Source organism: Leptosomus discolor, unplaced genomic scaffold, assembly GCF_034619465.1.
Source record: "Leptosomus discolor isolate bLepDis1 unplaced genomic scaffold, bLepDis1.hap2 HAP2_SCAFFOLD_93, whole genome shotgun sequence".
Taxonomy (NCBI): Eukaryota; Metazoa; Chordata; class Aves; order Leptosomiformes; family Leptosomidae; genus Leptosomus; species Leptosomus discolor.
In genome coordinates, this window is record NW_028237874.1 from 97,212 (window position 1) to 112,658 (window position 15,447).

Genomic DNA, 15,447 nt, shown 5'->3' on the forward strand with positions numbered 1-15,447 from the left:
TAGTAGTATGCAGCTGTCTAACTTAACAGGTAAACAGACATTTCTGCTGGAAGTTTATCATTTCACATCAGTCAGGGGGTGCTGGAGATCATTGGAGACCCAAAGAACCCCTCTAAAACCAACTCACAGCTGTTGAACAAAACCAGAAGTAACATTAACCAATCTGGAAGTTAAGTAATCGGGAAATGCTCCTTTTTCCTTCATATGGCTCTTACATTCCACCACACTCCCTGTTTCCTCATCCTTAAGGATAACTTATTCATGGCACACCTATTATCCTTTGTAGGAAGTTCCTCTTGTCTTGGGATTCAAGAGAACGCATTTCCTCTGAGTAAATAATTTGGTATGTCCTCCCATAATTACACCCACGTTGAGTAGGAATATTGGCATTAGACATACATATATTATACAAACTAGTTAATTCATTTGACAAGTCTACAGGTATTAATAACAACTGCTAAGTACTTCTCCCTTCTCTCAAATTTCAGCTGACAGCACGAAAAGATTGCTGGGTTTTTTCTTTTTACGATTAATGTGACTTGGACATCTTTGAAGAACAAAGCAGAAGTTGTATGCAATTCTCATAAGCTGAGGGAATGGCAGGTGAGTTCTGAGTGTCATTTGTTCCCCTTCAGCAGGTACTTTATTCAGGACCGCTTCCATAAGATACATGCCCTATAGGTATCTGCTCAGATATCTTATCTGAAGGGAATTTTATATTGTAATTTGTTCTTGCACTTCACTTTCAAAGTTTCATTGTTGTTGTTAAGTCCTGTTTGAGAATAATTTTTGAGCTAAGCAGATGATGTTTTTGGGGGAAAAAAAAAAGAAAGAAATTCCCATTACTTCAAAAAGCACTATGCAGAAATCCATCTGAACCCTCCATTTTTTAAGTGCTATTTCAGTGACATGTTAGGCTTTGTATTAGCAAAAGTAGTATAATCCATCCTAATGGAGCTGTGAGCATGGAACCTATAGGCGGGAATTCAAAGACACATTAAAACCCTACCAAAGGAAAAGAGTAACGACAGTATCTCTGCTTTTTAAAGTTTAAAACGAACTGGGCAATTCCAAAGCACAGTTCTCTCCTCTTTAATGATGAAACATTTTCAAATCTGTTTTTAAAATGTTGCTTTGCAGGGAAAGAGCAGCCTACTGCAGTTCACTGTTGTCCCAGACAGTCATACTAAAGATTCTCTTTTTCAGCCCATCAATGTTTACTCACATTAGTTCTTTGTAGTCTAAGACCACAGAGAAGTAAATCCTTCTTCCTTGAATTTAATTATGGCTCCTTTTTTACACTAGTTAGATTTTACTTTTACTCCTTCTTTAATGATCACATGTAAATTCTAGTTTAATATGCAGCTATATTCTTTCAGATCTGACTATTTCATTGCTATGCTATACGGTATGAGATAGACTTAGAAGCTTGTTTGAAGATCCCTACCATAATAGTGCATGGTGCCATAGGCCTTAGTCTATCCTTTCATCCCACTCTGTTTTGTCTTGGTTTTGTTTTGTTTTTCTTTTGAATCCCCTTCAAAATGGTTGTTGTCATGTCTGCCCCATCCTGTCCCCTCTTCCCTCCCGCCCCAACCTCAATGCATTTATGATACTAGCATTAATAAAAGAAGAATTTGGAAGAATCTTCACCAAGGTACTTGCCCTGAGCATTTGCCAAGACTTGCAAAACAGTGCTCCAGGGGTACTCTGTGGAGTCTCATAGGGCAGTTGCAAACATAGAGGATGGTGCCTCTCAGAGCTCCTGAAGACAGTGTAACTGCCCAAGTTTGAGCATGGCAATAAAACAAACCATAGAAGGGAAAACAATCTTGCAAGGAAGATTATATACATACTTGCTTGCCAAAAAGGTAGTTTAGCATTTAAGTGGCAAGAGCCACTTTATGGGTTTTAAACCACAGACCATAATAACAGTATGCATGTAGAAGGACACTTGGAATCGGAGAACTCAAAACACACTGTAAGTCATTGGAATTCCTCTAGGACGTGAAGGCAGTGCCCACTAGAACAGGAATCCCAGGGGTACAGTTGTCACTTTAGACAGAGCTAAATTCAGTCAGATCAATTTCTTTGTCAAAAGCTCCCAAATCATGTCCTCAAACACCTCGTGTTCATTCATACAAGACAGATGATCTCTCACTTCACTATGCATCTTTCCCTGCTCTAGGCCAAATGGCATCAGGATGTAAGCAGGAAAAGTAAGACGTCCTAATAGCCATTTCTGGGATCCTAAAAATATATATGTTGAAAATGTAGACGGGCTACAGGCCACTTTATTTGGTGCTGACAGTGAAGTGATGCTGATCTGCCCTTGCAAATTTTTTTCCAAGTCCAGTGATAAAACAGCATCCAGCACTGTATAGGAAGTATGTAAGTCATTGGTATATGAAAGCCCTATAATAAAATGCAAACAAAATTTCTATTATTGACCACTCGGCTCAATCAATTTAATGGAGCATCTGCCTTTTAGTTGTCATTTCTCCAGTAAGAGACAACAGGTCTTAGCAACCTCATCGTGCCACTTACCAGGAAATGACATGCTAGCTGCTCCTTCATGTCTTTTCTTCTGTCTTACAGATCTGACACCAACACACATCAGCTGGCAGCCATCAGTAAATGCAAGCACACACCATACTGACAGATATGCCAACACTGAGCTGACTGTGAGGCGAGGACAAGCCTTCACTATCACCCTGTACTTCAACAGACCAAAGCAGAGTGGGGAGAGCCTAGCATTTGTCACTGAAATAGGTAACACTCCCTCAGCTTAATACATGTTCTCATAGAATGTAATCTTTATCCCTTGTAGTTCTCCCCTTATTCTATTTAGAGTCGCAATTTTTCTTCACATATTTTTAACGCTTCCCCCTGATAATGTGTTAATTTCAAGTGTGAGTTTAGTATTGAAACCACACTCCGGAATGGAAACCAATTACCCCTTCTTTCTGGCAGGACCATCCCCCTCCGAATCTCATCATACAAGGGCTGTATTTAACCTCTCTGAGGTGGGGGCAAGTGGCTGGAGTGCTGTCCAAGGACCCAGCGAGGCCGGCTACACAAACTTTACAATAGCCAGCCCAGCCAACGCTGTCATTGGACGGTACAATCTCATCCTCCAGGTAACCTCAGAGACCAAGATCTTCTCCAGATTCCTGGGGCAGTTTGTGTTACTCTTCAACCCTTGGTGCCCAGGTAGGTATCGATGCCTTTGCTCTTGAACATAACCAACCTATTTGCTTTCATACCTGCACAGTGAGCTTGCTCCCTCAAGGTGTCTCTCTTTGGGTCACCAGCAGCAGCAATCTCAGCTATCTGTTCAGAGATCTTGTTTTACTACATTAAAAAGCTGCTGCCGCACCTCCCTCCACACCTTTTATCCTAATGAAATGTGCTATATGGGGTGATATCATAGATGCTTTCTTCAGGACTGAGCAGATCACTCTTTCTGTAGATGAATGCTAGAAGACTTTCATAAGTGCATGTACTTCTCAGAACTTGAAGCAAGCATACAGTAACATCCTCGACTTCCACCTAAATCAAAGCAAAACTGCTCTTGCAGATTTAAACTGCAAAAACAATAGCTCAACTAACTCTATAGAAACTGATAGAGGGCTAGTGTGAAGAAGATTGGCATTTCCCATGTCTTTCATCATAGGTTGAAAAGGAACATCTCTAGCTGCTCCATTTTTTTTATTTCTGCAGCCTCAGTATGTTGCAGAAGAAATGCAAATTCCTAAACTCGGATTTTTGCAAATATGCAACGGTCTAGAAACCTAGATTAGCCTTAAAATATACTACTCTTAAGAGAGCTCTTAGCCAGACAAGTGACTAAACAGCTTATAAAAGAAAAGTAACCACAATCATCCGCTATTTTCTTCTGTGACCATATGTTAGTCAAGGGCCACTAAAAAATCTGTCAAGAGCCAAGATGAAAAAAGCCGCTAATTAGCCCAGCATGTCTTGGAAGACAGAAATAAGTGTAGAAGGATGTTTGGGAAACTCGGACTGTCTCTGCATAGACAGTCCTGAGGGAAAAACCTTCTCCAACCCCCCTGGAAGATCACTTGTGGTGTAACTTCTAATTGATGGAAACCACACTACAGGGACTGAAATATTTGACAGCTCCTGAACTGGAACACCACAGTAGCAGTGGTACTCATGAGACCAGACAAATTGTTCTCAGACGAAAACTGAGAAAAATTAAGCTGCGCCATTCCAGTTTAAAATTAATGATATTGCAGAAGAGCCCTCCAGATTTATCAGACGATGCAATGACCACTGCCAAACAAAAGGGAGTATCCTTAAAGGAGGATGCTGCTGAATAAGCTTCTACAGAGTGGAATAGCTCCCTAATCCTGACAAATGGGAACAGATTCAGTTTGAGGGTATGTTATCACTGTAGTAAGTGTCATAGCAGAAGGGAAATAGAAAATTTATTTTCACAGCAAAGGATAAATGGCAGATCTGGTCTGTAGATACGGTTCCCCATGGGAGGTTATTCATTAGGCTGGAAAAGACAGGAATTAATTCATAAGCTGCAATATCAATAAAGAACTACTTACAAGGAAACAGTCAGGAGTAGAGATGAAACTAAAAGCAGTCTGATCAAATGCTTCATTACTAACTTTGACACGCTGACATTAAGCAGCTCTGTCCGTACACAGATGGGCTAGGATACCACATAGAAATAACTGGCTGACCTTAGAAACTGAAGTAGTTGAGAAGGGATAAGATATAATAATACAAAATAAAAGGCCATATGTTTAGGGAGAAACAGCAATACTTTCAATGGCAGACTTACCAGCTGGAAATCATGAAGACTGTGAAAGTTCTTGTTAATCAAAGAATGAGAACCGAAGTGAAATGGCCCTGGAAAATGCAAATGCAATCTTAAACTGTGTAAGAGAAAACAGTTACTCAGATTTAAGTATTAACGCCATGGTACAAGGTGACAAGATCTCATTTAGAATTTTCTTGCACTTAGTCTTTCCTGAACAGGAATCATGAATTAGAACATGTTCAAGTGAAGGGTTACCAGGATGACCGCACACATGAAAAGCCTTTTGGACAAGAGAAAATTTCTAGTTTAGCAAGCTGAAAGTTATTAGTTTCACAGGTCATATATCTGAAAGAAATACAGAATTTGGACACAGAAAATACTGATCTTACCATAATAGTAGCAAACCAATAAGCTTAATAATTCACTAAGCTGTGGATAAAACAAAAGTGGCATTTTAACATTAATTAAGTCTCTTAAGGACACTTAAAGAGAATTTGAAGATACTTGCAAGCCAGCCTCTGGTAACAACCGTGTTATTCCTAATGCTACTGAAGGAACGTACAGTTAACTACTAGAATAAAGAGGGCTAATCATGAATTAACTGAATGATCATACACTGCTTATCTATAGCTCACAAGTGAACACATCAATTCTAAAGCTCTAGGGGATAAAAGGATATGTACGTTTGAGAATTTTGTAGAATGTAACTTTACCTAGACACCTGATACTTGGCACTTGTTTCTGTGGCAAAGCTTATACAAAGAAACTACTAGAAGCTTATCTATGTTAGAAAGCATGATTAGATATCGATCAAAAACTATCAATAGAAATCTACATCCTGCTTATTTGTCACTATGGCAGCACAAACTTTAACTTCAGAATGAGAGGACAGAATATGTAACAACTTCGCATTTTTGTATTAAAAGGAATTAATTTAATAGAGGATTAGGTCTACGGTGGTCTGTGTTTCTATAACTGTCAAAAAAGAGGACTACCATGGCTGATTGCATTTTTTTGCTCCTTCTGTGCTGAAAGTAACATAAGAAGGGGTTGTTACTATTTAGTTATACTTAAGAGTGTTGTGGGGTTATTTTCCTCCTTTTAAACTAATGTTAACTTTGCTCTGAGTTATTGGTAGGAATAGTGTTGTTATAAAAAAAGTTAAAGTATATCGAAGTACACCTATTCCAAGAACTGGCTCTAGAACACTGTAATTGAGAGAGTATAAACCTTAGAAGAAAGATGTTCTTCAAGTGATTATAGAAGGACATTTAGATTGCTCAGAATCAAACTCATAGGGCTAGAAGGATCTTGGGAATTTACCTAGTCCCACACCATGCTCAGGCAAGTTCAGTTTAGCACATAAGTCATTTCTGACAGATCTTGAATTCATTCTTAATCATCAGCCATTAGGGAAGCTCTAATACGTCCAATAAACTCCACTAAAACACTAGCCTTTCCATTAGAATTTTTTTCTGTTAACTAACCAAATCTCTTTTGCTTTGGTTTCAGCACATAACTTCTCATCCTACATATGAGAGACATCAAGAACAGATTTCCTCCCCCTGCCCCGCCCCATCCTCTTCACAAGAATTTCTGGAATTAATTACCATGCTTGCCCCATTCCTCACAGCCACTTTTTCTACCTTACGCATTTTCTTCATAAGTAATACTTTCAGGATTGCTGAGCATTTTCAGTGCTCCTCTCACTCTTTCTAACTGGTTCACACCTGGAACTGCACACAGTTCTCCAGGCCTATGCTGGCCCAAAAGCTTGGGAATCAACAATGATGATGATACAGAAAAAAAAAAAAAAAAAGCGTAAAGTGTGGACAGCCATCACAAAAATAGACTTATATCATGTGATATGTTTTTTAAAATAAATTGCACAATCTTCTTATTTGCAGGAAGGGAAGGATGGGAAGTTCCTATAGGAAGGTAAAGAAGTTAATAAAATAGAAAAGCTGATTTTTATGTTTCCTGAAATCCTGAAGCATTCAGAAAATAATTTTAAACATTAAATTAAACACAGAGCTAAGTAGATATTGCTACCTAAAGAGGGATCAAACCAACCTAAACATCTGTAGGAAGCCAATGTTTTCATAGCAGCTACATACTGTGCCATAGACTAGGGAAAGCAATGAAATAAAAATGAATAGTTGAGCAGGCTATCCTAATAACACTCCTGATAGCACTTTGGATCAGGCAAGCAGAGATCTTCATTTAAGAATCCTAAAACAAGATGAACATGGCTGGAAAACAGAGGAAAAAGTGTCATCTCTATGATTCTTTTTAAATGTCTGTTCTACTTCTAACTACTCTGAGAAGACAGAAAAATCCAATGAGCTAGCCTGGACTTTTCTCCATCTTCCTCACAAAAATACAACATACAGATAGGGGACATTTAGACAAAAGACAAAGGCTATACTAAAATTTGGTTTAAAAGTTACAAAGTAACATAACATGGATTTCTCCCCCCAGTTCAGGCCACATAGAATAGCAGGCATTAACTGTACATGTTCAGGGAACTATAACAACGTGTTTTCCAAACAGTAGTTTTCCCCTCGCTAAATCAAGATACAAACGTTTTTGAAAGGTTGCTAGTATCCTTAGCTTTGAGTGTAAAAGCATGTCCAACTTGGTTTTCAGGTGATGATGTCTACATGGCTAATGAAAACGAGAGACAAGAATATGTTCTAAATGAAAACGGAATAATCTTTGTGGGCAATGCAAAATACATTGAAGCAAGAGGATGGTACTATGGACAGGTAAGCCATAAGGAATTTGTTTGGGCAATTATTCTGTCTCCATTAGCATTTTGTCTCATCATTATTTCCCTCTCTGATAGGTATGCTGTATGCTTACTTATATGAAAACTGAACAAACCTGGCTATCCTTTCTTGTGGTTTGCTCGCTGTATACCTAATAGGACTTTGGTGTGAGAGATGGCTTAGTGCAGCACTGCAGCTAGGACCACTTCTCTATGTGCTTGAAGCTCATGGTACAAGTGTGGACCTCATCTGCGACCAAAGCGTCCACTGTACAAGTGGCAATATACTTGTGTGGCTCCAACACACCCACTATTTTTGTAACGCAGTTACAGTGGTCCAGAACTAACATTGACATAGAATTATAGAATGGTTTGGGTTGGAAGGGACCTTTAAAGATCATTTAGTCTGACCTCCCTGCAATGAGCACAGATATCTTCAATTAGATCAGGTCGCTCAAAGCCCCATCAGACCTGACCTTGAATGTTTCCAGGGATACAGCTCAAGAGAACCAAATAACTGCAGTCAGAATAAGCTTGACAGCTTTTGTTTTACTGCAGTCATCTCTTCTGATGGCATCCTGCCAGATATTTTGCTTTATTTAGTTAGCCCTGTATTTAGCCAATATTGCACACTACTGTCTTTGTGCCTCACTGTCCCTACCACCTTTGGGCTGGAATATTTTAGAAATGAAGAAATGCAGCAGAATCTCCTCTCTTTGTGAAACTATCTATTTTCTTAAAAAAAAATATCTTATCTGATCACAGTTTCAGGATCACCTTCTAAACATCTGTCTCACCATGCTTGATCTGAGCCTGTACTATCGCCAGGACCCAGCCATTGATGTCTCCCGAAGAGGAGATCCTAAATATGTGGGCAGAGTAATCAGTTCTATGGTATGAAATGGATAACATAATCTGAATTGCACGTGCTTGAGCAGAAAGCATTAGTTATACCACTGAGACTCGGCCACCTGCACCTTACGCAATATAATTACATGTGGTGCATTACACACTATTGATTTTGTGTGTTCTGTCCATTGGCCTATTTTTAGATCAATGGAAATGATAATGATAATGGAGTTCTCCTGGGAAAGTGGCAAGGAAGCTTCCATTCACATGAGAATCCATCCAGATGGGATGGCAGTGTGGTAATCCTCCAGAAATGGCGTCAGGACAACTACAAGCCTGTTCAGTACGGTCAGTGCTGGGTTTTTGCAGGCGTGATGTGTACAGGTAAGCATTAAGAATAGAGGACTGTGGTGAAATGGAGGCATTTGTAACTTCTGGTTTTGTCAAAACTACAAAGCAATTAATTCTACAAGAGGAACGGTGCTCTGAAGGCTTCAAATGCTGAAGAATCATGAAATATTTAGACACTTAACTTTGTTTCTCAGGAATTTGTAATCATTGAACTAAAGCTGTATGTGGTTTTTCTTTGTGTGTTGTTTATTTGTTGGTTTTAATATCTTTCAGTTCTGAGGAGCTTGGGGATCCCAACTCGCTTGGTTTCAAATTTTAACTCTGCCCATGATGTGGACAGAAACCTGAGTATTGATAAGTACTATGACAGCTCCGGAAAGAGTCTTAATATTGGCAAGGATTCCACATGGTAAATGTCATTTTTTGCATCTCACCAATAATTATTAGAGAGAGGATTTATGAGACTTAAACATGAACACTAGCAATACAAAAGCAACTAAGTGGACAAAATTTAATACAAATATCTAAATTAAGACACTAGACATCCATTTGGAAAGAAAACATACTTCATGGTCTTGAGATAACAGTCACTTCAAACAACAACCAGCCCAATTTTTTTGAGGTCCCTGACCAAAAACAAGCTGCAACGTTCTTTAAGAAGTATGTTATCATTGACAATGTACCAGTTCAAGGCTCTTTTAATTATTGCCACCTAACCAGTCTGTTCCTGATAATGCAGCTGAGTACCTTCCATGGTCTTAACGGGTTTACTGCTGACATAACTTTCTCTCAGCACCCATCCAAAGCCTGTGTTTCTCAGCTTGGCCTGTCATCCTCCTCAGGCAGATGGGGGCCTCCCAAAGAAGTTTTCTAGCACTCCTTTAGCTAGACCTTCCCTTTGTGGGAGCTGAAAAAGAGAATAATCCCAACACTCTCCAGACTTGGTTAGTGGACACTGTAGGCCAGTGCTGTAAACTGCAAGGGATCTATGATCGTCAATTAAGCCCCAAAATTTGAGCAGCCAAAGAAACATGATATTCTTGAAATAATACCATTTTATACTTTTTGCCCCTCCAATTTTAAAATCTTTACTCTGCAGCCACTTCACTTTTCAGAAAGTGAACTAACTAGGCCCAAGGATATATCATATAGCTCAACGTCTCTGTGCACACTAGGCTTCGCCAAAAGTATCATCTTTACTTAGGCTGCTTCCTTTCAGCACGTGTTCGTGGTTGAAGGATGGGGGAAGTCTTTCACCTCTTAACTTCCTTAAAAGTATTAGCCTCTGAACAAAATTCAGCCAACAAATCTTCTTGTCTGGGTCCTCCTGTGACCTACATTTTACCAATCTTTTGTGCTATCCTCCCCTTTCAGAGTTTGTGGAACTCATTATCACTGGATGCTGTTGAAAACAGCTGTAAAGAGTTTTTAAACAGGACAAAAGAGATTCATAGAGAAAAACACGACTAATGACCATTAACCCAGTGGTCTCAATGTAACAACTAATTCAGAAAGCCCCTAATTCTCTGACTGTGAGAAATCATAGAGCCTATGATGGGAAGGGTCATATTATTCATGTGCTGTTCTTACCTCTTTTCTAAACATCTCTTGCTGTACACTACTATAGATAGACTATTGGACTTCATGCGCATTTCATCTGACCCAGTATAGCTATTTTAAGTTTCTATCTAAATGAAGCATTTCCCATATTTGAAGGTTACTGAACCCAATCACCAAGTGTTGCCTATATCCAAGGCTTAAAGCTTTCACCTATAGTTCATGTTGCTCCCAGAGCAAGCTGCTGACATCTATATTCTCTCCGTCCTCACCCTCAGGTCTACATCTCAAAAGCACGCAGTAAATCTATCCTTTGAAGGAGGTAGTGAGTTCCTATAACTAGACAGCTTGTGTGACATCTTAGAGAATCTTCAAAACCAAAATTCCCTACTCCTTTCAAATTGAAAGTTTGTGTGACTGTATTACTATGCTTTCTAGACATTGTTCTTTATCTCCAGGGATTATCACGTCTGGAACGAAAGCTGGTTCATTCGCCCAGACCTGGGAACATCATACAATGGATGGCAGGTTCTAGATGCGACTCCACAAGAGCAAAGCAAAGGTAACAGCATAACTTCTTAGCACGACTTAACGTTCCTTCTCCAAACTGAGAATGACTAATAAAATTTGACTTTTTTTTTTTTTTCTTTTGTGTTTTAGGATTATTTCAGTGTGGCCCTGCATCTGTCATAGCCATCAAAGAAGGTGATGTAGACTTGGATTACGACACCTTATTTGTGTATACGGAGGTGAATGCTGATTGCAACAGATGGATAGTATACAATGATGGAACTAAGAAAAGAGTTTATTGTGATACTGAAATAATTGGCAGATTTATCAGTACCAAAGCTGTGGGCAGCAATTCCCGTGTGGATGTCACCTATAATTACAAATATCCAGAAGGTAAAGGAATTAGCACAAATTATCTCCTTGTTATCACAATTATCTCCTACTGAATTCTTGGTGCTAGGAAGCTAGTACGGGTAACCTGTTTTATTTGAGCATCTCTCCCCTTCCTTAAAAGAAAAAAACAGTTCTGCCAGCATTCTCGGACTACTTTCTTAATACAATGGGTAATATATTTCTGGTTTTGTGTATCTAGTAGTTTCCTTATTAAGACACAATACAAAATATACTTTAGTCCCTTAAACAGAAGTACAAAATGTAATATACACACAAAAGAGGACTATAAAATATGTTTTACTACCCAAGTGCAATGGCAACAAAAGTATGAATTTTACTCTGCTCTCTCATTCAACCAGGTTCTTCTGAGGAAAGACGAGTTTATAAAAAGGCCTTGGCCAAGATATTTGGATCAAACATCACAGAAGGGCACACAGAATCTGCAGATGAAAGATCTTCAGAGACAATTAGAAACCCTGGAATCTCTGGGAAATTCAAGCTGGCTGAACCTCCAGTGTTTGGCAAAGACATTACCCTAATCTTAATCCTCAATAACCTATCTTTTGACCACAAGAACGTCAAGGTGGACATGAGTGCGTCAACTGTCCTGTACACGAGGAGAGCAGTAGCAGAGATCCTGAAGGCAACCACTTCTGTGGATCTTGGATCTAAACAAGGTAACTTTTAATGTCCGTAGGGAGCCGATATAGCCCTCTTCTTAACCACATCAAGGGAACCGGAAGGAAGAAACATCAGTATCATCTCTGTATCAGCCTTGTAGTGCATCTACTTGTTCCATCTCTTAACAGCACTGTTTATGACTACATTTTACAATTTTTTTTTTTTTCCTCTCAAAACTTTCAGTAATTCAACTGGGAATTGAAGGTCTTGTGAACTATTATATAGAAGGCCATATTTATATTATAGCTCCAGAAGCAACACTATATAGATGTGTGTCTGTCTGTCTGTGGCCATTATTACATGTATAGAAACACATCTTACATCTTTAACAAATAGAAAAAGTCTGATGTATGCTTTCTGGCACCCAACAGGCAACACTTTAATAGCAATTAACTCAGACGAAGGTTAAAAGTTACAGCGAAACTCTCTGTGTCTCTTCTGAAGAGTCAAGGCTATTAAAACTATTACAGAGGTCCTTTTCATCCCCAGGGGCTACAAAGATAAACATTTTTTCCATACACAATAGAAAAGTTGTAGGACTACAATAAGCAGATGACTAGGTGACTTGAAAAGGATCTCTGTGAAACTTGACCCAAAGTTTCTTCTTGACTGAGGTAAAACAAATAGGATATAAGGAGAGAACAGACAAAAATGGTTATACCTTTAAGTATAAGAAATAGAAAGGGACTAGAATCCAGTGAAATGCAGATGAGCAGATCCCCTCAGTTTCAGGCCAAAATCCTCCATTCAGACCTGTAAAGGTCAAGTGAGTTAAAGCAGAAAAGGATCACCAGAAGAGGGAAATACACAACCAGTCTCACAAGGAAGAAATATAAAGAGACCAGCTGTCTTATCTTCTTTTCTGTTCAACAATTTTAAAAACCCTTGCAATAACTCTCTTTTCTTTAGCATTCTTTGGGAATGTAATGGTTCCTAAATATATGTCTGAATTCCAGGGAAACATATCCGGTTAAAGATCCCTTATTCTTACTACGGAAAATATCTGACTACTGACAAAAGGATTCAAGTTACTGCTTTGTGTGAAGTCATGCACATGAATGCGGTCAAGTTGCTGGTGGAGAAGACAATCACTTTAGAGGACACAAACATTATCATTAAGGTAAACAATTCTCCCCCGATGTCCCAAACAGATAGAAAGAACTAGGGAGGCTTTCTAAAGCTCAGATCTTAAGATGAGAATTTGGGGATAAATGCATTAATTTAGTCTGCAATTTCAGATGTTGCTCTAAAATTCTGCCTGCTTAAATGGAGAAAGTAAGCATGCAAGGGATCAATTCTGAATCTTTGCCTGAATCTGGCCCCTGTTCTTCAGAACAGCTGTTACAGTCTTTCTTTCCCAGTCACGTGTCACTGTTTTACATTAACAGAACTTTTCATTTCATCTGTAGTCTAGTTATCGGCAAGCGCTTGTGTTGCCTTTAAACAACTTTGCCTGCTCCCAAAATACAGACTTAAACCCTTATTTCTAATCTATGTTTGGGCCAGTTTATATTGTTTTAACACTTTAATCCTAATCAATGAGGTGCCAAAAAAGTGCAATCCAAAGATCAGACAGGTTTAATGAGATGTCTATACGGCCAGGGCTCTATTTCACTGAAATTTTGCATGAACTATTGCATACAGCTTGACAGAACTATGTAGCTAATCCAAATCCACCCTCAAGTATTAGGAAAGGCATACCAGCTGTCAGTTAAATTTCACTGCTCCTACCAACATCTCATTCATCCTCAAATACGAAAGATGTTCTGCTTACAGTTTGACTGAAATCTGACTCCAGAAGAGTGTAAAGCAGTGAATGATCAGAAAGGTGTCTTTGTCATTTAGGTTCCTCGGCGAGTTGTAGTGAACAAAGCTGTTACTCTAGAGATCTCATATGCCAACCCCCTCCCGGAACCTGTGGACCGCTGTGTACTACTAGTGACTTTGATGAATCAACAGGTCAAGATACAGTAAGTGAAAGCTGTAGCATTTACTCAGCGCTTCCAACATGACCAATAACATGTCTAGTTTCTCAATAAGAAAAAAGCCTGGTTGATCAGTCTTTTTCATATTTTCTATCTACGAGAATAAAAATGCCACCAACTATATATTGAGATATTATGATTTCTCAATCATGTTTGGTTTTTTCTTTTCCATGTAGGAACTTCTTTAACAACTAAAAACTGCTAACATTCTTCTCTCCTGGGAAATCAAACTGGCATGTAAAATTCTTTTGTCTCTCTGGTATTTCTTCTACAGCTTGTCTTTGTGTTTCTATTTTTATATACAGTATCCTAATATTACAAAAATAAGTCTGAGCTAAAGCAAACAAATAACTCAGTGCTATAGCTCCCCTTGTTTCAGCCCAAACAGGAAAATTGCTCTGTTCACCTTCAAAGCAGGAGAAAACCATGCCTTTTTAAATCATGACTTTTCAAAACATGAGTAAAATGTTCTATTATTTTTTTCCTTTGGACTCTGCTGCTTTATGGATTAACTCAGTGTTGAGTAGTTTGTATTTCCTAAAGCTTGTTTTATTATAAAACAGCCTGACTTGCTGTGGCTCTGGAAATATTTGGACATAGTAATCCATAAAAATATGGAAAACGTTATTCCAGTGAAAGACTAAGCCAATTTAGGCCAAAAGCAGACAAAAAACAAAGCACTTTGTCCATTAGAAAAATCGTATTATTGCCAAAACACATATGAGCCAAGCGGGAACCAGACAGAGTGCTGGCTTTTGACAGAGTTCTCCTATTCCGAGTTTGTGTTAACTGTCCAAACTTCTACCCAGCCCTAACATGAAGGCATGATGTATCACTTCTCATTTCCATCAGTCTATTCAAGAGTAAATGAAGATGGTACTATCTTTTCTCAGTTCTTAGTCTTCACAAAGCCTTAAAACCTAAGTAATTATCTAAAACCAAGGCTGGATCTCAAGTAACTTTTGGTGTCCGAGCTACCATGCAGTTCTGCTTCTTGGGAATCAAGGGAAGACAATGCAAGCCTGAATTGATTTTTTTTTTTTTTTTTTTTTTTTTTTTTTCAGTCTGGCACGACTGGCACCGAGGGAGAGATCAAAAATTTATTTTGAATTTACACCTCGCAGGACAGGGCCCTTACAGCTGCAAGCAGATTTCTCTTGTGACAAATTTTCACATGTTAAGGCATTTGTAACTATTGCAGTAGCACCTGCATAATGTGATGGAATCAATATCCTATTTCAGCATTAACATGGCAAGACCTTCTCCTCTGTATAGGAACAGTGATGACAGCAAGAAACATTCCACAAAAACTGGTGACCTCCTACATTGCAATAGCATCATATCTCCAGCTTTCACAGTGCTTAATTATTTAGTCTCTAATTGTTTGGGGGGTTTTTTTGTCCTCTTATCTAGAAAAATGAAGACCCTTCCTTACAGAAATAGTTTCACTGTTTTAACAAATCTCATTGTGTTAAGCTCCTGGTTTTGACTTCTCCATCAGATAATTAACAGTCTCTTTTCAACTACATTCTAATTGTCAGCAATAAATA

The 15,447-nt window shown here is 38.7% G+C and overlaps 1 protein-coding gene and 1 long non-coding RNA gene across 2 annotated transcripts in view; one reads left to right on the forward strand and one right to left on the reverse strand.

Annotated features, from left to right (window-relative positions):
* The window catches only part of LOC147412549 (uncharacterized), a 59,108-nt gene that overhangs the window by 10,205 nt on the left and 33,456 nt on the right, over positions 1 to 15,447 (reverse strand). Inside the window, exon 2 of the long non-coding RNA XR_015184191.1 lies at positions 4,823 to 4,890. This is a non-coding gene — a long non-coding RNA (uncharacterized LOC147412549). The remainder of the gene's footprint in view (positions 1 to 4,822; positions 4,891 to 15,447) is intronic.
* On the forward strand, positions 1,862 to 15,112 carry LOC104342304 (protein-glutamine gamma-glutamyltransferase E). The gene is made up of 12 exons (XM_086481257.1): positions 1,862 to 2,772; positions 2,974 to 3,213; positions 7,451 to 7,569; positions 8,337 to 8,465; positions 8,624 to 8,804; positions 9,045 to 9,180; positions 10,787 to 10,890; positions 10,989 to 11,231; positions 11,591 to 11,908; positions 12,869 to 13,032; positions 13,758 to 13,882; positions 14,962 to 15,112. Exons 1-12 carry the CDS (start codon positions 2,472 to 2,474, stop codon positions 15,110 to 15,112), a joined length of 2,211 nt encoding a protein of 736 aa, XP_086337383.1. The 5' UTR covers positions 1,862 to 2,471.